This window comes from Nyctereutes procyonoides, unplaced genomic scaffold (assembly GCF_905146905.1).
Source record: "Nyctereutes procyonoides isolate TBG_1078 unplaced genomic scaffold, NYPRO_anot_genome, whole genome shotgun sequence".
NCBI classification, from domain to species: domain Eukaryota; kingdom Metazoa; phylum Chordata; class Mammalia; order Carnivora; family Canidae; genus Nyctereutes; species Nyctereutes procyonoides.
In genome coordinates this window covers 10,060,160-10,080,870 of record NW_026575031.1, presented here as the reverse complement: position 1 = coordinate 10,080,870, position 20,711 = coordinate 10,060,160, and the positions used below count along the sequence as shown (strand labels likewise).

The window sequence follows — 20,711 nt, the reverse complement described above, 5'->3', positions numbered from 1 at the left end:
CCGGGGCGTGGGGCGGGGCCGAAGCGGCGGGCGCCCGGGCGAGCCGGTCGGGAGGGGGTCCCGGGCCGGGGGCCGGGGCCGGGGCCGGGGCTGGGGCTGGTGCTGGGGCCGGGCCGGGCCGGGCCCGCGGCGAGCCGGAACCCAGGGAGCAAGTGAGGTGGCCTGAGGTGGAGCCGGCTCTGAGGTGGACTGAGGTGGAGCCGAGCTGGGGGCCCGCTCTGAGGTGGACTGAGGTGGAGCCGAGCTGGGGGCCCGCTCTGAGGTGGACTGAGGTGGAGCCGAGCTGGGGGCCCGCTCTGAGGTGGACTGAGGTGGAGCCGAGCTGGGGGCCCGCTCTGAGCTCGTCTTCCGTGGGGAGAGCTGAGTTCGGGGGTCGCCAGAGTCGGAGGCGGAGAAGCGAAGTCGGGGCTGAGTGGGCGGAACAGAGCTTGGGCTGAGGTGAGGCCCAGAAGCGCGAGTGGAGCCTGCACCCGAGGGACGCAGTTAGGACGGGACACGTTTTCAAAATGTCAGGCTGCTGCATTTGTCCAATTCCTCTTGGTTCGTCTTTCCGACGCAGCCCGAAGCCCTCCCACTGCCCCTCCTCACTGCGTTGCCTGATTACCTCAGGTCCAGGTGCGGCTCTTTGTCCAGCCCAGGGACTCCTGCCTTGTGGCTGCTACTTTTAATTAGAAATGCTGTCATACACGTGAAGGTGCCTGGTCACTTAGTCTACTAAGCAAGGTCTCTTTTACGACTCTTAGCTCCTTTTGTTTCTCAAAAAAAACCAAACCAAAGCAAAAAAAAAAAAAAAAAAAAAAAAAAAAAAAAAAAAAAAACCCCACCTCGAGTCTTGGTAAAAAAATGTGTTTGACTTCTTAAGGGCAAAGAGGGTAGGAGAAGGGGAAGTAAACCTCCAATCTTTGGTGCACTCCAAGAATGAAATGACACTTGGTTTTCCCATTATTTTAACAGACATGGCCACCAGTCACCCAACAGGACACGTGCAACTGCCCCGAGCTGATGCCATTCGTTCACGTCTCATTGATACTTTCTCTCTCATCGAGCATCTGCAAGGCTTGAGCCAAGCTGTGCCAAGACACACTATCCGAGAGATAGTTGGTCAGCAGCCTGTTTCATAACTAGCGTAAATTTAAGATTCTTCTCTGCACCCTCCAAAGAGTAAAGCAGAGAAACTATTTTAAGGGTGAAAAATTCAGGGAAGATTGGCTTGGTTGCTAGGTTTGTAAATGACATCAAACCTGATAAGACTTTGTAAATAAAGCTCTTTGAACCCAGGAGATAGAAGAACCCAAGTAAAAGTCGCTCGCTTTTTGGCCTAGGATGACTCCTAGTCCTGGCTGAGTTGAAAGTTTCTACGAAAGACACTGAAAACTTTCAGAGTTGAAACTGCTGCCTTTATTCTTGGGTGTTGACAGTGTTGGTCATAAGTGATATATTAGCTCTTATTCCAAACTAATGTTAATTGCTGTGAGAAAGAACAGCAAGGCAAATTTTGCACTAGGGAACCCATTATGTAACCAGTACCCCTGCCCCTGGCTGCCTGTTCTTCATATTCCCTAGAGACTTTTTCTTTGTGTGTGTGTGTGTGTGTGTGTGTGTGTGTGTGTGTGTGTTATCTCCACTGTCCTCTTTTAATTTTTGGTGTAGATCCTTCTGGCCAGAAGAAGCTTATGTTGGGAGATCAACACCAGCTTGTGCGCTTCTCCATAAAGCCTCGACATGTAGAACGAATTACACGTGCCCGGAGACTGATGAGCAGGCTTCGAGTGCGCTGTAGTCAGAGACCACCCCTTTCTTTGTGGGCTGGATGGGTCCTTGAGTGTATCCTTTCATGCCGCTCATTTTTATCCCATGCCTTTCCTGTTTCTCTTGCTTCATCCTCTGCCTGATGACTTATTTCCCCTCTTCCAAACTCCACTTTTTTTCTTATCCTTGCTGGTTCTATTCTTGCCTTTATTATTTCACCTGTATAAGAAACAACTCCACTCCGTATGTTTCCTTAAGAGAAAACAGGTCCTCTCTTCACAAACTTCATCATCTTTCTCATCTTTTTGAATACGATTGTACTGATGGTTGAAATAGGTGAGAACTGACATTGAATGAAAAAGGAAGTGACTAGGAGTCATTTTTCCTATAAATTGGCCATTTCTTTTCTTGAATGTTATTTTTTTTAAGATTTTATTTATTCATGTGAGACACAGAGAGACAGGCAGAGACATAGACAGAGGGAGTAGCAGGCTCTCTGTGAGGAGCATGATGCGGGACTTGGTGCCAGGACCCCAGGATCATGACCTGAGCCAAAGACAGACGTTCAACCACTGAGCTATCCAGGCATCCCTGAATGTTACTTGAATTGTGATAGGGACAATTATATTAGGTCTCCTGGAGTAGGATTTGTGCAACTGCTAAGACCTCGAAACATTTGGAGGGCTCTCAAGAGTGTGGTAGATATAAAGTAGTACTTATAGACACTTAGTACTCTAAGTGTCTTAAGAGTATAATAGACTCACAGGAAATGGAAGATGTGAAGACCAGTTATATTTCTTGTGTCAGTTTAATAGTTGTTTAAATTAGCCTTTTTTTAAACTTTTTTATTTATTTATGATAGGCATACAGTGAGAGAGAGAGAGGCAGAGACACAGGCAGAGGGAGAAGCAGGCTCCATGCACTGGGAGCCCGACGTGGGATTCGATCCCGGATCTCCAGGATCGCGCCCTGGGCCAAAGGCAGGCGCTAAACCACTGCACCACCCAGGGATCCCTAAATTAGCCTTTTGTATTCGCGATTTTGGTGCCTATCAGTGAATGATGCAACATTTACATTTTTTACAAGTATATTAAAGATTAAGTACAAATAAGAAAGCTCACAAAGTATGTAAAGTTATATACAAAATAGTAGATGAGCCAAAAAAATGACTTAAAGAGTAAAAGATTCTAAAATCATTCCGAGGGCAGCCCTGGTGGCACAGCGGTTTGGCGCTGCCTGCGGCCCAGGGCGTGATCCTGGAGACCCGGGGTCGAGTCCCACGTCAGGGTCCCTGCATGGAGCCTGCTTGTGTCTCTGCCTCTCTCTCTGTGTGTCTCTATAAATAAATAAAGTCTTTAAAAAATAAAATAAAATAATTCCTAAATTACATGAAATGTATTAAAAGCAAAAGAACATCTGGAAAATCAGTGAGCTCATTTGATTATCATCTCAAACTGCTTAGAAATGATGAAGAGGACAGTAGAAGTACTCACTTCCTTGTTTCATCTTCACTGTTTTGGGGAATTTTCCCACCTTAAAATAGTCTTTTGGGGATCCCTGGGTGGCGCAGCAGTTTGGCGCCTGCCTTTGGCCCAGGGCGCGATCCTGGAGACCCGGGATCGAGTCCCACATTGGGCTCCCGGTGCATGGAGCCTGCTTCTCCCTCTGCCTGTGTCTCTGCCTCTCTCTCTCTGTGTGTGTGTGACTATCATAAATAAATAAAAATTATAAAAATAAAATAAAATAGTCTTTTAGGGCAGCCCAGGTGGCTCAGGGGTTTAGCGCCGCCTATAATCGGGGGGCATGATCCTGGAGACCTGGGATTGAGTCCCACATGGGGCTCCCTACACAGAGCCTGCTTCTCCCTCTGCCTGAGGGAGCCTGCTTCTGTCTCTGCCTCTCTCTCTCTCTCTCATGAATAAATCTTTAAAAAATAAAAAAAATAAAATAAGTCTTTTAATGCAATAGGGTCAAAGATATTTAAATATATACTTGATATCATTGACATACTACAGTATACTATATATTTTGAAGTATTTATTTTTTGAGAGAGAGAGAGAGAGTGTGTGTGTGTGTGTATGTACATGTGTGGAGGGGAAGGAGATGGAGGGAAAGGGAGATAATTGTTTTTTTAAGATTTTATTTACTCATGAGAGACATACAGAGGCAGAGACAGAGGCAGGATCATGACCTGAGTCGAAGGCAGACCCTCAACCACAAGCCACCCAGGTGCTCCAGGAGAGAGAAAATCTTAAGCAGGCTCCATGCCCAGTGTGGAGCCTGACTTGCAGCTTGGGTGCGGGGCTTGATCTCAAAACCTTGAGATCGTGACCTGATCAAGAGTCAGATGCTTAGGGCACCTGGGTGGCTCACTAGTTGAGTGTCTGCCTTTGACTCAGGGTGTGATACCAGAATCCTGGGATTGAGTCTCACATGGGACTCCCCACATGGAGCCTGCTTCTCCCTCTGCCTATGTCTCTGCATCTCTCTCTGCCTCTCATGAATAAATAAAATCTTTTTTAAAAAAAGAGAGATACTTAACCAACTAAACCACTCAGGTGCCTCTGTACCTTGAAGTATTTTATTTTCTTCCCATTATGGTGAGGATTTTGAACCAAGTCACCCAAATTTCCTATTTCTTGTATGATAGTTGGCATGTATTTGCCTTGTGAGGTTAGGGATATAGTCTTAAGCCTTGGAATAAAGTAAACAGCAATAAATATACAGGATTTCCTGGATGTAAGGACAAACCAAAATACAATAGCACTAACCATTCTAGTTGGTAAAACAGTTGGATATGAAACATGATCACTGTGCCACAGAACAGGTATATTGCTTGAGTGGAAATTATCTGGCAAGTTCAGGAAAATTATATCTTATTAAGTATATTCTCATGGTAAAAAGGTGGGAGGATTTTGTAAAGGGAAAGAGTTTGGGACTAACAGATTTCTTTGAACAGACTAATTCATGTGATAAACATTAAGACTGTTTAGCTTTTTGGGGCACCTGGGTGGCTCAATGGTTGAGAGTCTGCCTTTGGCTCATGTCGTGATCCCAGGATCTTGGGATCGCGTCCCATATCAGGCTCCCCACAGGGATCCTGCTTCTCCCTCTGCCTAAGTTTCTGCCTCTCTTTCTGTGTCTCTCATGAATAAATAAAGAAAATCTTAAAAAAAAAAAAAAACATGTTTAGGCTTTTAAAAACAATTTTCCAGATCACAGTGTTATAGATAGGGGGGGAAATAGTAATTAATGAACAGTTCTCTAGATCAAAGCTCTCTAGTCTTTTTTTTTTTCTTTTAGAGAAAGTGTGCATTCCCAGGAGGCAGGAGGCAGGAGGTGACAAAGGGAGAAAGGGAGAGAGAATCTTAAGCAGGCTCCAAGCCCAGCTCAGGACCTGACACTGGGCTCCATCTCATGACCCTGAGATCATGACCTGAGCCAAAATCAAGAGTCAGGAGTTTAACCAACTGAGCCACCCAGGTGCCCCATCCCCAGACTTTTTTGTCTTATGATTTTGTTTCATAATAATACAGCTATATAAACTTGAAAACCGGGATCCCTGGGTGGCGCAGCGGTTTGGCGCCTACCTTTGGCCCAGGGCGCGATCCTGGAGACTCGGGATCGAATCCCACGTCGGGCTCCCGGTCATGGAGCCTGCTTCTCCCTCTGCCTGTGTCTCTGCCTCTCTCTCTCTCTCTCTCTCTCTCTGTGTGTGACTATCATAAATAAATAAAAATTTAAAAAAAAAAGTAAAATAAACTTGAAAACCTCCTTAAGAGTTTAATCATTCCACTACTTTTATGATGATGTAAAGAAACAAGTTGAAGTAAAGTAATATTTTAGACTAGCATGTTTTTAAATATTGTATTTTAATGTGTATAATATAAATTTAAAAATTATGTTAGCACATTTTTACTTATGCCATTTTAAAGTGATTCATGATTTTTTTTAAAGATTTTATTTATTCATGAGACACACACACACACACACACACACACACAGAGAGAGGCAGAGACACAGGCAGAGGGAGAAGCAGGCTCCATGCAAGAAGCCCGATGTGGGACTCCATACCAGGTCTCCAGGATCATGCCTTGGGCCGAAGGCAGGCACCAAACCGCTGAGCCAACCAGGGATCCCCCATGGTGTTTTTAACGTAAATATATGATTTGCCCACAAATGAATTTTTTTTTTATTTATTTATTTATTTATTTATTTATTTATTTATTTATTTATTTATTTATTTTAAAGATTTTATTTGGGATCCCTGGGTGGCACAGCGGTTTGGCGCCTGCATTTGGCCCAGGGCGCGATCCTGGAGACCCGGGATCGAATCCCACGTCAGGCTCCCGGTGCATGGAGCCTGCTTCTCCCTCTGCCTGTGTCTCTGCCTCTCTCTCTCTCTCTCTCTGTGACTATCATAAGTAAATAAAAATTTAAAAAAAATTTTAAAAAAATTTAAAAAAATAAAGATTTTATTTATTTATTCATGAGAGACACACACACAGAGAGGCAGAGACATAGGCAGAGGGAGAAACAGGCTCCATGCAGGGAGCCCAATGTGGGACTCAATCCCAGGATTCCAGGATCACACCCTGAGCTGAAGGCAGATGCTCAACCACTGAGCCACTTAGGCATCCCCACAAATGAATTTTTAAAGGTCATCATATATTGTTTGGCTCAGGGATCAAATATGTGTGCTTTATGTATTATATATATTTTTAAAGATTTTATTTATTTATTCATGAGAGATACAGAGAGAGAGAGAGAGAGAGAGGCAGAGACATAGGCAGAGGGAGAAGCAGGCTCCATGCAGGGAGCCTGATGTGGGCCTCGATCCCAGACCCGGGATCACATCCTCTGCCAAAGGCAGATGCTCAACTGCTGAGCCACTCAGGTGTTCCTATATTATAGGGTTTTAATTTGATTTTTTGTTCTTTTCTTAAAATTGAGATATAACTGACACAACATTAATTTCTGGTTTATAATATTATGTATTATATGTTAAATATATATGTTAAGATGTAAGTGGAAATTTATGTGTGAAGGTATTAACAAATGATATTGGTAATTCTACTTTTCATTTTAAACATCAATTTGGCTTACTTTTATAGTTTTCACATTTTGTTTCCAAATGATGAGAGGAAGAAAAGAAGATTTGACTCATTTGCAATCCATTTTCTGAAAATAACACATTGCAAGTGTGAATAGTTCTTATTTAAAAAAAATTATGTATAACATCACTATAATTTTTTTACATTGATTTTGAGGTTCTAGAGATATCTTGATGTGCTATATATAAGAATATTTCTGCAAGTTTATCTCAAGATGATCTTCATCAGATTCTATAAATTGCATTCATCTGATCAAAAACTTTATATAGCATTAGTGTTCCTTACTTCATTGTGCATATAATGAGCCAAATCTTCTTTTCTCCCTCTCATCATTAAAAAAAAATACATGATTTATCCACAAATGAATTTTTAAATTACATTACATGTTGTTTGGTGTGGGGATCAAATATATTTTATATATTATTTGTTTTTCTTTATTTTTTCATATTATATTTTTAAATTTAATATTATGGATATAACCAGCCAAAAAACAATTACAATTTCAAACTGTATAAGTGTCAAAATCAATAGTAGTTTATGTTGTTCAGAGTGATTGAGATGTCCTTCCAATCTCCATTAACTGCCGAGGATATCAGTCATGGTGCATTTAGAGGCTCTCAGATTGTTGTGTTTCAAGGGGAAACATATTAAATTATTAGCTTCTAAGCCTATTTTGATTTTAGCAGGGTTTTTTTCTACAGCATGGTATACATCCATTAAATGCATAAAAGAAATGAAGAGAGTTGAAAGATGAAGGCAGTAAGTTGAGGAATACCAATTAGCAAATAATAGGGTTTTAGAGAGAATGTATAGGATTTAATTTGCTTTGCAGGACAAAATGAGTTTTAGAGAAAAATGGGAAAGTTTTAAAAACTAACAGGGCAGCCCGGGTGGCGCAGCGGTTTAGCGCCGCCTGTGGCCCAGGGCGTGATCTTGGAGACCCTGGATCGAGTCCCACCTCAGGCTCTCTGCATGGTGCCTGCTTCTCCCTCTGCCTGTGTCTCTGCGTCTCTATGAATAAGTAAATAAAATCTTAAAAAAAAAAACTAACAACCAAATAATTTTTTTATTATAACCCAGTATGTCTCATAATTCTGACTTCTTGTTTCTAGTTCCCTTATCAAGCACTTTACATATCATGGCCTATATTGTCATTCTATTCTCAAGGCTTATTGCTTCTCTGTGAAGTTTGGGACTGGAGTACCAGTACAACAGACAGCATCAGTGGTAGTGAAGAGAGCAATCCCTTCATGGCTGTGTGGCCCCAGAATGGGAAGACAGTGACTTGCAGCTGTTAGGCATTTTGATACCAGCAGGAGACAAGTTGTTGCTATTTTTCATGGTCAACTCTGTCCTCCCCTGTATTCCACAGGTTGGAAAAAATATCAATGTTAAGAAGAGAAACAAAGAAAAATGGAATAGCCGCAGGCACAGCTATGGTTTATAATAGCTTCTGATCATTTTATATCATTCAGTTTCCCAATTCCTTAACCTTTTTTCATTCTTTGCTCTACTTTCACAGAACTGCTTGAATCCTCAAATACCAAACTGTGGTCTCTGAAACTGACACTGGAGGTGGCAGCTTGGTTCATCTTGCTTATTTTCATCTTAGAGATCCTTCTTATGTGGATATCCAGCTTTTTCCTCTTCTGGAAGAATGCCTGGAATGTCTTTGATTTTGTTGTCACTGTATTGGTAAGGATAGATATCCTGAGGATTAGTTTAGTGGGCTGAAGAATGAGCCTAGGTGAATCATAATGACAAGAAAATTTAATTAGATCACAAGAACTTCATTATCTTGATGTTTTTTCTAAAACTAAGAGCAGTCATTGTAGGAGTTGTTGGTAGTAGGAGCAAGACTGAATGCAACCACAACATTAACCCCAACAATCCACCAGTTACTAGGCACTTACTAAGTGCCAGGCACTCTTCTAAGTGTTTCACATGTATTTTTCTCATTTGAGCTCCACAACAATCCAATGAGATAAGCACTATGTTTATCCCCATTTTATGTTTGAGCAAATTGAAATACAGAGTTTAAGTAACTTAGTATAGGAAGGCTCAATTGGAAATAGTCCTCAGAGAATGCTATTCTAGGAATAATACCCAACAAACTATGAGGAAGATGAGATAAAGAAGGGGTAACTGTGCATGGGTGCTTTGGGTATATTTTACTCATAATTTGTGTGTTTCCCACAGTCCCTGCTTCCTGAAGTTGTGGTACTGGTAGGGGTAACAGGCCAGTCTGTGTGGCTCCAGTTGCTGAGGATCTGCCGGGTGCTAAGATCTCTCAAACTCTTTGCACGATTCCGTCAAATTCGAGTCATTATTTTGGCCCTCATGAGGGCTCTCAAGGTGATTTGATTATTGCAGCTAAACCAACTGGGCAGGGTAATAAACATGGGAATTTAACATAAAACAAGTCTGGGTGGGTCAAAGAAGGCAACAAGGGACCCTATGAAATGTCATTGGATGAGAAAGGGATGGGGGAAGCTGCTATGGTCTAGAGATAATTGGGCTCTGGAGTGGAAGTAAGGGTTTTGGTGGGGGATTGCCAGGTTGGGCTTGACTCTGCTATAGGTAGAATCAGCCTAATCTGGCCCAGCTCTGACTTGAGGTCATGGCCTCTAGAGCATGACCTTCCTCTTGATGTTGCTGCTCATCTTCTTCTACATTTTTGCTGTGACTGGTGTCTACTTCTTTGAGGATTACACCCGTTCAACTCGCCAGGACCTGGAGTACCACATGTTCTTCTCGTAGGCAGGACCGGGGAAATCATGGGTGGAGGGAGAGAGTTGGGCAAGAAACTGGGAAGCTAGTCCAAAGTAAGTAATACAAAAAGTGTAGTCTATTGTAAGAAACTGGAATAGAACACAATAAGGAGAAAGAAAGAGAAAGCAAAGGAATAGTGAGTGATATTAGCTCTGATTTTGAGGATAGTGTGGCTAGTTCCAGGTTTGCCTTGGGTTTTGAAATTTAAACAACCCTTCATCAACCATCTTTAAATAGCAGTATACCCCAGTGATTAAGCTTTGGTTTCTATGCCTCAGTTACTTCTTTTGAGAACTGGAAATATAGTAGCACTATCTCATAAGAGTGTAAGAATAAAAGTAATGCATTTTTGCACTTAGCACAGGTTTTGACACAATGTAAGTGATCAACACTTGTTACTATGACTCTCAAACAGGTCACTGGTTTTACCCCAAAGTCTATGTGTGGAGGTTACACATGCACATACCTAGACTCATTGAAAAATAAAATCCTGATAAGATCTTTGTCTAGAGAAAACTGATTGCTAGTAGAAAGTCAATTGGATTTAGATGAGATAATGTTATTTGTGAACTGGAATCCAATCTTGTCAGCACCTCTTAGGTCTCAGACTAACAGGTAGCTTCGTAAGAGTTTTGAGTTAGGAAAGTCCTAAATATTCATCCTATTCAGGCCCTGATATTTTCAGCAAATTGTATATGGAGGACTAGGAAGGAAAGAAGGAAAATTTAGATACCTTCATTTAGATGAGATCTTTGGTGACATATTCATTATTTGGGATCACGTGTTTATATCTTATTTACTTAAGAATCACTTCATACCAGGGAACTAAATAGGAATGATGTTTGTTAATTTTTTAAGTGATCTCCTGTTCAGTGAATCCATAGAACAGTGAAGAGTGAACTTACAAAAAAGATACATAGTTGGTGATTCATTCAATTTTTAAAAATTCAGCCAGTACTGCTTATTGAGCACCTACTATGTTCCAGGCACTAATGGAAGAGTGAGAGATTTATGGATTATTCATGATAAAGGAAAACCCAAAAAAAAAAAAACCTAAACTGAAGAATGCTTAACTAAAAAATTGATAGAAAAGAAACCAAAGTCAGAGCAAACTACAAAGAAATGTTCTTATGTGGCTTTAAGAGTAAGAAAGTACTGTTTATGAAAGATTTAGATCTCTGTTCTGTCTGTACCCACATATCCTTTTTATTTAGGGACCTGCTGAATTCTCTAGTGACAGTGTTCATCCTCTTCACCATGGACCATTGGTATGCACTGCTTCAGGATACCTGGAAGGTGCCTGAAGTCAGCCGTGCCTTCAGCAGCATCTATGTCATCCTTTGGTTGTTACTTGGTTCCATTATCTTTCGAAATATTATAGTAGCCATGATGGGTAAGCACGAAAGAGGTGAAGCTTGGTTGTGAGGGGTGGCTGGGAAGAAATTAAGGTGAAAGCTAGGATTGGTAGATTATGTATAGAGAGAATTTGAGGTAGCAGGAAAGCTTGGGGCCTGGAATGGATATTTCAGTTGGTTTCTCCCCACCCAAGCCCTCTTCCCAGGTCTAGTCACCACCATCTCCCAACTCCTAATGGCCCTCTGGGGCAGTTACTAACTTCCAGAATATCAGGAATGAGCTGAATGAGGAGATGACACATCTGGAGGTTCAGCATAAAGCCGACATATTCAAGCGGCAGATTATCCAGAGGTCTCTGCCCCATTTTCAAACCCAAGTTTAGTTCTGAAGGGTATCCCAACCTCATTCCCTGTTTCTACCCCTTGGCCTTGACCGCATTTTCCCGTTCCCTTCCACAGAAGATTTGCCGAAGGTTAGAATTCCCCAATTGCCTGATTCTTTATCCACCATTAGGTCTTCCTCACTCTTTTTCACCTTTTACTGCAATGTGTTCTCCTCAGTTTTCTTCACTTTATGATCTGAATTATTTTTTCCTTACCACATTTCTGCATCAGTGTAACTCTCTTCTGTGTTTTTTTGCTTTGCAGAAGACAAAACCTGTCCCCTGAGGCAATGAGGTCAAGCCTTAGCAAAGTGGATGCCAGGTTAGGAATTGGTGAATTGATATGGACACACATGAAGGAGGAGAGGGTAGAAAACCAAAGATGAAGATTGATTTTGATAGATAATCCATTTATTCAATAACTATTTATTGTAGGGGGTTGAATTGTGACCCCCCAAAAGAAATGTCCATGTCCTACCTAATCCCCTGGAACCTGTGAAAATGACTTTATTTGGAAAAGGGGTCTTTGCAGATGCAATTAAATTAAGGGTCTTGAGATGCAATCATCCTGGATTATCCAGGGAGGTTCTAAATGCAGCAACAAAGGCTCTTATAAGAGATAGAAGAGGAGAAGACATAGAGAAGAGAAGAAAGAGATGTCAAGATGGACATAGAAATTGCAATGATGCAACCACAAGCGAAAGGAAGCCAATGAATGCTAGGCAATTGCCAGAAGCTAGAGGGAGCAAAGAATCTTCTCCCTTAGAGCCTCCAGAGAAAGTATGGCCTTGTTGACACCTGAATTTCAGATTTCTGGCTTCCAGAATTGTGAGAGAATAAGTTTCTGATATTTCAAGTTACCAAGTTTGTGGTAGTTTGTTACAGCAGCCTTAGGTAACTAATACAAGTACTTTCTATGAAGCAGATGTCATTCTAGACCTTGAGTGTTCAGCAGTGAACAAGAGAGCAGAAGAAGAAATAAGAAATTCATTCATCCATTGAGAAATAATTATTTAGGGGCACCTGGCTGGCTCAGTTGGTAGAGCATGCGACTCTTGATCATGGGGTCATGAGTTCGAGCCCTACATTGGGCATGGATCCTGCTTAAAAAATAATTATTATTACTTATATATACTTTTTTTATTAAGCAAACTCTGTACCCAACTTGGGGCTTGAACCCATGACCCCCCGAGATCAAGAGTCAAATCTCTACTGACTGAGCCAGTCAGGTACCCCAAGAAATAAATATTGAATACTCATTAGGTGTTGGGCTATATCAGTGAACAAAAGAGACAATAATGCCTGTTCTCATGGAGCTTACATATCAGCAGGGGGAAAGAGACAATAAACAATATATAAAATAAGTAAATTAATGTATTAAAACATGGTGAGCATTAGGAAAAAAAGTAGAATAGGTTAAAAAGGTTTGGAATAGGGAAGCCTGGGTGGCTCAGTGGTTAAGAGTCTGCCTTCAGCCCATGGCATGATCCTAGAGTTCTGGGATCGAGTCCCACATAGGGCTACCTGCATGGAGCCTGCTTCTCCCTCTGCCTATGTCTCTACCTCTCTCTATGTGTGTCTCTCATGAATAAATAAAATCTTTTTAAAAAATGAGGTTTGGAATATAGAGTAGGAATTTCAGATGAATTATAAATTTTAAACAAGGTAGTCTGGATGGCCTCATTGAAAAGGTAACATTTGAATGAAGACTTGGAGGAAATAAGGGGATTACTGCATTAGATATCTACGGAAAGAGTATTATGGGCAGAGGGAACAGCTAGTAAAAGACCCTAAGCCAGAAGCATTCCTGAGTTTGATAAACAGCAAAGAAACCACTGTGACTAGAGCAGGGTGATCAGTGGGGAAAAGTGATAGAAAATGAGGTCAGAGAGATAATGAGGACCTGATCCTGTAGGGCTGTGAGGGCCACTGTAGGGACTTAAGCTTTTACTCTGAGTGAAATGGAGATCAGAGTAGAGCAGTGACATGAAATGACTTACATTTAAGGATTATTCTGGTTGCCTTGTTGATGATGCACTGTAGAACAAGGGAAAAAGCAGAGAGATGAGTTGAAGGCTAAAGCTATCCAGACAAGAGGCAAGAGGCTCAGACCAGAGTGGCACCAGTGAGAAAAGATGTTTTTTAAGGTAGAATCAGTAGGTTTTCTTGGTGAATTGGTTGGAGTATAAGAGAAGAGTTGAGTATGTCTCTGAAGTTTTGGCCAGAGTAGCTGAAAGGATGGGTTAGCTAAGATGGGGAAGGCTATGGGTGGAAGAGGTTTGATGGGCAGAATTTGATTTGGGTTAAATTTGAGATATCGGACATTCAAGTGGTGATATGTGAGTAAAAGTTGTATATGCAAGTCTGGATTGAGGAGTAAAATCTAGGCTAGAGGTTTAAATTTACGTTTAGAAGACATTTAAACTCAGGAGAAAAGATCACCGAAGGAGTGACTATAGATGGGGAAGATAAAAAGGTCATGAACTGAGCCTTGTGGCCTCTCAAGAGATAGAATTGAAGGAGTGAAGCTATAGTTATGGTATAATAGGCATAGAGCTATAGAGTGAAGAGCTAAAACTTAGCAAAATAAGGTAGAGTGTGAAATGTTGAAGCCTGAGTAAAATGGAACATGGAAGCTATGTGGTGAGGGGCACTATTAGGGATATACCACATGAGATCATTGAAGTTGAAAGCGCTTAAAAGCTCAAATTTTGGGAGTAGTTTGGCCCTCATTACCTTAAGTCCCAGTTTTAGGGGATGGCAAGGGCCAGGGCCTGCATAATGAAAGAACTAGCCCTATCTCATGAATGTATTTGAAGCAATAAAATTTCTCCTTTCACTTATAGAAATGCCAATCAACAAAGGGAATCTGTGGAGTTATCAAAAGATTTTGAAGAAGAGTCTAAACACAATGCTGATGAAGAGGGTTCAAGAGCACCTGTGTCAAAAACAAAAGCGTCCTTGTCAAAAATGAAAAAGTCCTCCTCTTCCCCCTCCTCTCACTCTTCTTACTTCTCATCTTCATCCTATTCCTCTTCTTCTGACTCCAGATATGTAGACCCCATTGGTAAGCAGAGTTTCTTTCATTTGAATTAGGACTCCTCCAGGAGAGACATCCCAATCTTAATAGAGGAGCTCTCCCACTGTTATCTACTTCCAGTTTTCTCCTCCAGTATGATTTTCTGGTCTTAATTGCTTACTTTGTGCTTTCTTTCATTTCCCTTGTACTTCTGCTTCACTTTGGGTAAGTGTGGCCATCTTTACTTATTGTAAAAAGTGGTCTCTTGGTGATGTACCCTTTTCCCTCCCTGATTCCTGTTTACTCTTTCATCCCTGCTTTTTCCACACACGATAGGATCTATTAGCTCTGTCCAGCTTCCACAGGTCTAGACATGTTTTTAAGAAGCATTCCTCCCTTTAGGTCAGTTGGACTGGGAGACTCATGTACACCAGAATCTGCCTGGACTAATGCAAATGGATCAGGATGATCAAGTTGTTTGGCCTAGAGATTCACTCTTCCGATATTTTGAGTTGCTAGAAAAGCTTCAGTATAACCTAGAGGAGCGTAAGCAGTTGCAGGAGTTTGCAGGTATGGATTTAAGGCAGTCATGGGAACCAAGGCCTAAGTACTTTGGAGTAGCATATTGGAATTGCATATATAACTGGGGAGAAGGAGGCAAGTATCCACTATTTTGGTATTTCAGCCTCTGAATTTCCACCTCACATTTAAAAAAGGTAATTCTTTGGTTTTTAATGTTACATTTTAATGTCCTGATTTCTTATAATCTAGAGAGAACCTGACAGCTTTGTTTTTCCAGTAGGGAAAATCTAAATCCTAAGAGGTCTGAGAGCTTGTTTTCCAAGAAGAAAGTGTCCAATTGCAGATGAGGCTCAAGCCTCAGCCTCAAGTTGAATAGCAATGGGGATTATATAGTGAGCAGAGAGCTCGTAAATGCCCACTGCTCCCAGCCCCCAAAGAAATTTATGAATTATAGCCCTTTCTTCCTTTCAGCCCCTTCTAGTGGTAGCCTAGGCAGAAAGAATGTACATTATTTAAATAGAGTTAATTTAAGTGGAAAACTACCTGCCCAAAATTATTTCCCCTAAATTTCTCTTTTGAAATTTTACCACTTGGAGGTGAATTTGGGTTAATAAATTCTCCCTCTAAAAATACAAAAACTGGAACAGGGGCCATTTTTTATAATTTTTTTAAAGGTCTTATTTATTTATTCATGAGAGACACACAGAGAGGCAGAGACATAGGCAGAGGGAGAAGCAGGCTCCATGCAGGGAGCCCTAGAGTGGGACTCGATCCCGAGACTCCAGCATCATGCCCTGAGCTGAAGGCAGGTGCTAAACTGCTGAACCACCCAGGCGTCCTGATTTTTTATAATTTAATAGGGATTAGTGTTGTTTCCTCATACCTAATTGAAATCAGCTCACTGTGAAAACAACGAGGGAAAAGGAATGTGTAGGCTCAGGAGGGCAATCAGAGGAATTATTAACAGTGGAACACAAAATTTAGAGCAGAATGTCACAGACAGGCTTTGCCTACTTCAAAATGTTGCCTAAGGTTAATCCTGCTCTTTCCAGTTGTCCTCAGCCCTGTCTTCCCACTTGTTCTCTGGGTAGAAAGAGGGTGAAAGAAGGAGCAAGGGAGCTTCTTTAATCTGGGTTAATTTAGAGGGCTTACTGAAAGTAAAGGTTAGTAAAAATTTGGGTGGGAACCTAGAACCCAGAAAAGCCAGATCTTCAAACATTTGTATGTCCTGAATATTCTTAGCTTCCCATTTCTTTACAGTGCAGGCGCTGATGAACTTTGAAGACAAGTAAAGCTGACGATGGATGGCATCGATTTCTTTGGCAAAAATTAATGAAAGGAATAGTTGGAAATGGAGAATTCAAAGTATAAATGTCTAATAAATACTTTTGATAATCACTTAGTGGTCTATCTGTGAGACATAGGGGATACCAAAAAGTATAAAGTCAGGTGAAAAAGTTAGTTCAGATGCCAGTGGGGCCCATGGTCCTTTGCTTTCTGCTCTTCTCACAGCTCCTGAATCTCACTTTTTCTTGACTTTGTCACTGTAACCCCCACCCTTCCAACCACTATGTCCTGACAGAGTCCTAACTTTACCATCTCCCTCCCTGATGGGTACAGGCTTCTGGAGGTGGGAGGGTAAAGAGATCCCAGAAGCTATAATGTAAGTAATTGAAAACTATTGTTTCCATTGCCTATTCTATGAACATTGCTTCTCCTATGCACTATTAACTTTCATCAAACATTGGGGTGCCTGGAGGACTCGGTTAAGCCTCCAACTCTTTTTTTTTTTTAAAGATTTTATTCATGAGAGACACACAGAAAGGCAGAGACATAGGCAGAGGGAGAAGCAGGCTCCATACAGGGAGACCGATGTGGGACTCCATCCTGGGACTCCAGGATCACACCCTGGGCCAAAGGCAGATGCCCAACTGCTGAGCCACCCAGGCATCCCAAGCCTCCAACTCTTGATTTCTGCTCAGGTCTTGATCTCAGGGCCATGGGATAGAGTGCTGTGTCAGGCTCTGCCCTCACACAGAGTCTGCTTGTCCCTCTCCCTCTTCACCTCCCTGCCACTCATGCTCTCTCTGTAGAATCAATCTTTTTTTTTAAAGAGTCCCTTTATGGCGTACCTGAGTTGCTCAGTCAGTTAAACATCTGGCTCTTGATTTGAGCGTCCAGCTTCAGTTCAGGTCATGATCTCATGGGTCCTGAGATCCAGCCCCTCATTGGGCTCCTCGCTCAATGACAGGGAGTCTGCTCAAAGATTCTCTCCCTCTGCCCCTCCCCCCACTCATGCGCCCTCTCTCATTCTCTCAAATTTGAGAGATATGGCCTCGATTCCAGGACCCCGGGATCATGACCTGAGCTAAAAGCAGACACTTAAACAACTGAGCCACCCTAAGTAAATAAATCTTAAAAAAGAAGGGTACTTTTTTTTTAATTTTTATTTATTTATGATAGTCGCACAGAGAGAGAGAGAGAGAGAGAGAGAGAGAGAGAGAGGCAGAGACACAGGCAGAGGGAGAAGCAGGCTCCATGCACCAGGAGCCCGACGTGGGATTCGATCCCGGGTCTCCAGGATCGCGCCCTGGGCCAAAGGCAGGCGCCAAACCGCTGCGCCACCCAGGGATCCCAAGAAGGGTACTTTTATTCCATTTCCTTGCTATTGCTCCAGGCAGTGATACTATGTAGGATTATTCAAATCAGTAACGGTCCCACAGATTTTTAGTGTTAAAAGAGAGACCTCAGAGTTCATTTATTTCCCATCAAATCAGGAACATCTTTTAGAACATCACTGAAAGGGGGTACCCAACTGAAGCTTAACATTTCTTTATTATCTAGAAGGGATCCCATTCCACTGTTGGATGACTCAAGTGTTTACAAATATTTGTTGTTAAACATTCTGTCATTTACTATGTGCTTAACATGCATTAGGACATAATATATATATAATATATATTCATACATAAAAACACTGAGTTGTACACTTTTAAATGGTGAATTTTATATAGATTAGATGTAGTTTTTTAGTAGATTTTATTTTTATTTGAGCCCCAACATAGGGCTCAAACTCATAATCCCAAGATCAAAAGCCACATGCTCCATGGACTGAGCCAGCAGGTGTACCTACATCTCGTTTTTTTTAAAGATTTTATTTATTCATGAGAGAGAGAGAGGCAGAGACACAGGCAGAGGGAGAAGCAGGCTCGCCAAGGGGAGCCCGATGCAGGACTTGATCCCCTGATGGTGGGATCACGCCCTGAGCCAAAGGCAGAGGCTCAACTGCTAAGCCACCCAGGCGTACCTAGATCTCAATTTTTAAAATGAAGATTGTCTAAAACCAAGGACCAACATTATGTTACAAGGAAAATGACTGTATTTTAGTCATTCCTCATAAAATTAAAAAAATGTTTTTTAAATGTTTTAAAATAAATGTTAATATATAATATTGTATTAAAAATCCTATCATAACAAATAGGGCATAACTATTTGGAAAGAAGAGAAGGATGGTTTAAACAGGTGAAAGGGATTAAGAGCACTTCTCGGGATCCCTGGTGGCGCAGCGGTTTGGCGCCTGCCTTTGGCCCAGGGCGCGATCCTGGAGACCCAGGATCGAATCCCACGTCGGGCTCTCGGTGCATGGAGCCTGCTTCTCCCTCTGCCTGTGTCTCTGCGCCTCTCTCTCTCTCTCTCTCTCTCTCTCTGTGACTATCATAAATAAAAAAAAAAAAAAAACTTTAAAAAAAAAAAAAGAGCACTTCTCATGATAAGCACTGAGTAATGTATAGAATTGTTGAATTCTATTGTACACCTGAAACTAATATAACACTGTTAATATTTGAACTAAAAAAATAAAAATTTAAAACAACAGTAATAAAAAAACAACAAAAATCTATTTGGAAAGAAAAACTAGAGGGGCGCCTGGGTGGTTCAGTCAGTTAAGTGTCTGACTCTTGATTTCAGCTCAGGGTTGTGAGATTTAGCCCCGAGTTGAGCTCCACACTCAATACAGAATCTGCTTGAGATTCTTTCTCCCTCTCCCCTTCCCTCTACTCTCTTGATCTCCCAAATAAATACATAAAAATCCTTAGAAAAACTAGAAATATTTTTAGACACAATTGTATACCTACAAACTCCAAAAGAATAAACTAGAATTAGAGATAACAAAGGATTTCCACTAAATACAAACAGAAGAGGGATGGAGACAGAAACCTGGGAAACAGGAACATTTATGGGATAGGAGGAAGAGGAACCAGAAAGAAGCCTGAGAGGGAAGAGCTGAAGAGACAGTGGATAATCATTGTAATGTCCTTAAAGCCAAGATAGAATTTCAAGAAAGAGATGGTCCAATCAGATCTGGATTGGAGCATCCATTTAGCCTGGTAATCAGAAATCAATAAACCTTATAAAACAGAGCAAGGAAATATTTTTAATAAATCTTACATATGCTATCCACACAGTGGATGCTCATTGAGCAGCATCTTTGATTAGCTTTGCTCAGAGTGACTCTGAGGATCAGCAGAATTGGCTTCACTTGGTAACTTGTTGGAAGTGCAGAATCACAGGTCCCATCCTTAGGGCCTATTGAATCAAGTGTTACATATGCATGTTAAAGTTCACAAAGCACTTCTTTATATGTATTTAACAACTTCCCCTCTTGGCTCTCTATAGCTGACTTTTTCAAATGAGTGGTCTATGCAGCTGCTTCATTCTTTAACTGCTTAATGAAAATGATCTGGTTTCAATTCTACCAGAATGGAAGTTTATTCAACAAATACTTGTTGAGTTCCTATGTTCCAGACACTCTTTTAGGCATTAGGATATATCCATGAATGAACAGGACAGAAATCCCTGCCCATCCTGACTAGTTCTTCATAAGATCACCAGGTAATAAATGATAAGTTCAATAAAGACTGATTTTACCTCCTCCCATTTCCCCCCAAATTATCCTTTTAGCAGCCCAGAGCCATGTGATAATAACTGCACAAACCAAAAACAAGCAAAACCTTTTCTGACTAAATACAAATATTCTCAGGTTGAAAAATCAAGCCCCACTGGTCATGAAGCCATTACGCTTCCTCTTTCTTTTTATCCTTGCCCTGAGTATTGCCATAGGAATCCCCCACTACTCATAAAGAAGAGATCAAAGCTCTATGCCAGATAATAATGAGTGTTCTTTTTTTTTTTAATAATGAGCGTTCTTCAGGAACATTTTGCAAGTGAAGTTGTGACTTAGATATTGTTGTGATATAACAAAGTTAAAATTTTTTCAAATATGGTTTGTATTGTGCTTTTATTTTAGTATATGTGCTGCCAAAGTGAGCAGAGCACTTGTGCTTTTATTTTAGAACATAGTTTTCCCCCTTTGATCTCTAGTTATTACTTACATCTTCAAATATCATACTGGAACTCAAACCAATGTGTTGCCACTTGGAGGCAGAAAAGTTGTTTGTTTTGTTATAGCATAAAGTCTATAAAAAAAAACCCAAGAAAGAAAGAAAAAAATTTATAACAGTACAGCTTCTACCTATTGTATTACCATAATAACTTTTATTTTTTAATGTTCAACATGGATTATTGGTTATGAATCTATATTAGTTTTGCTTTGTTATAATTTCTCCATATGCTATCACTGTGTCTTAAATTTAATATGAAAGTTTTAAGTTTTTAAAAAATTTATTTTTTTAAAATTTTTATTTATTTATGATAGTCACAGAGAGAGAGAGAGAGAGAGAGAGAGAGAGAGAAAGAGAGGCAGAGACATAGGCAGAGGGAGAAGCAGGCTCCATGCACC

The 20,711-nt window shown here is 41.1% G+C and overlaps 1 protein-coding gene across 1 annotated transcript; it reads left to right on the top strand.

Moving 5' to 3' along the window:
* Positions 1-129: 129 nt before the first annotated feature.
* Positions 130-15,086, top strand: CATSPER2 (cation channel sperm associated 2). The gene is made up of 12 exons (XM_055316582.1): positions 130-615; positions 955-1,101; positions 1,651-1,824; positions 2,017-2,085; positions 8,386-8,558; positions 9,063-9,218; positions 9,495-9,619; positions 10,850-11,028; positions 11,243-11,342; positions 11,639-11,695; positions 14,220-14,440; positions 14,795-15,086. Exons 1-12 carry the CDS (start codon positions 507-509, stop codon positions 15,082-15,084), a joined length of 1,800 nt encoding a protein of 599 aa, XP_055172557.1. The 5' UTR covers positions 130-506; the 3' UTR covers positions 15,085-15,086.
* Positions 15,087-20,711: the final 5,625 nt, after the last annotated feature.

Bases quoted from the DNA above. Each gene is read 5' to 3' on its own strand.
- CATSPER2 (XM_055316582.1), top strand. From the start codon at position 507: ATGTCAGGCTGCTGCATTTGTCCAATTCCTCTTGGTTCGTCTTTCCGA. The intron at 9,219-9,494 runs GTGATTTGATTA...CATGGCCTCTAG, and splicing joins CCCTCATGAGGGCTCTCAAG to AGCATGACCTTCCTCTTGAT. The intron at 11,343-11,638 runs GTCTCTGCCCCA...TTTGCTTTGCAG, and splicing joins AAGCGGCAGATTATCCAGAG to AAGACAAAACCTGTCCCCTG.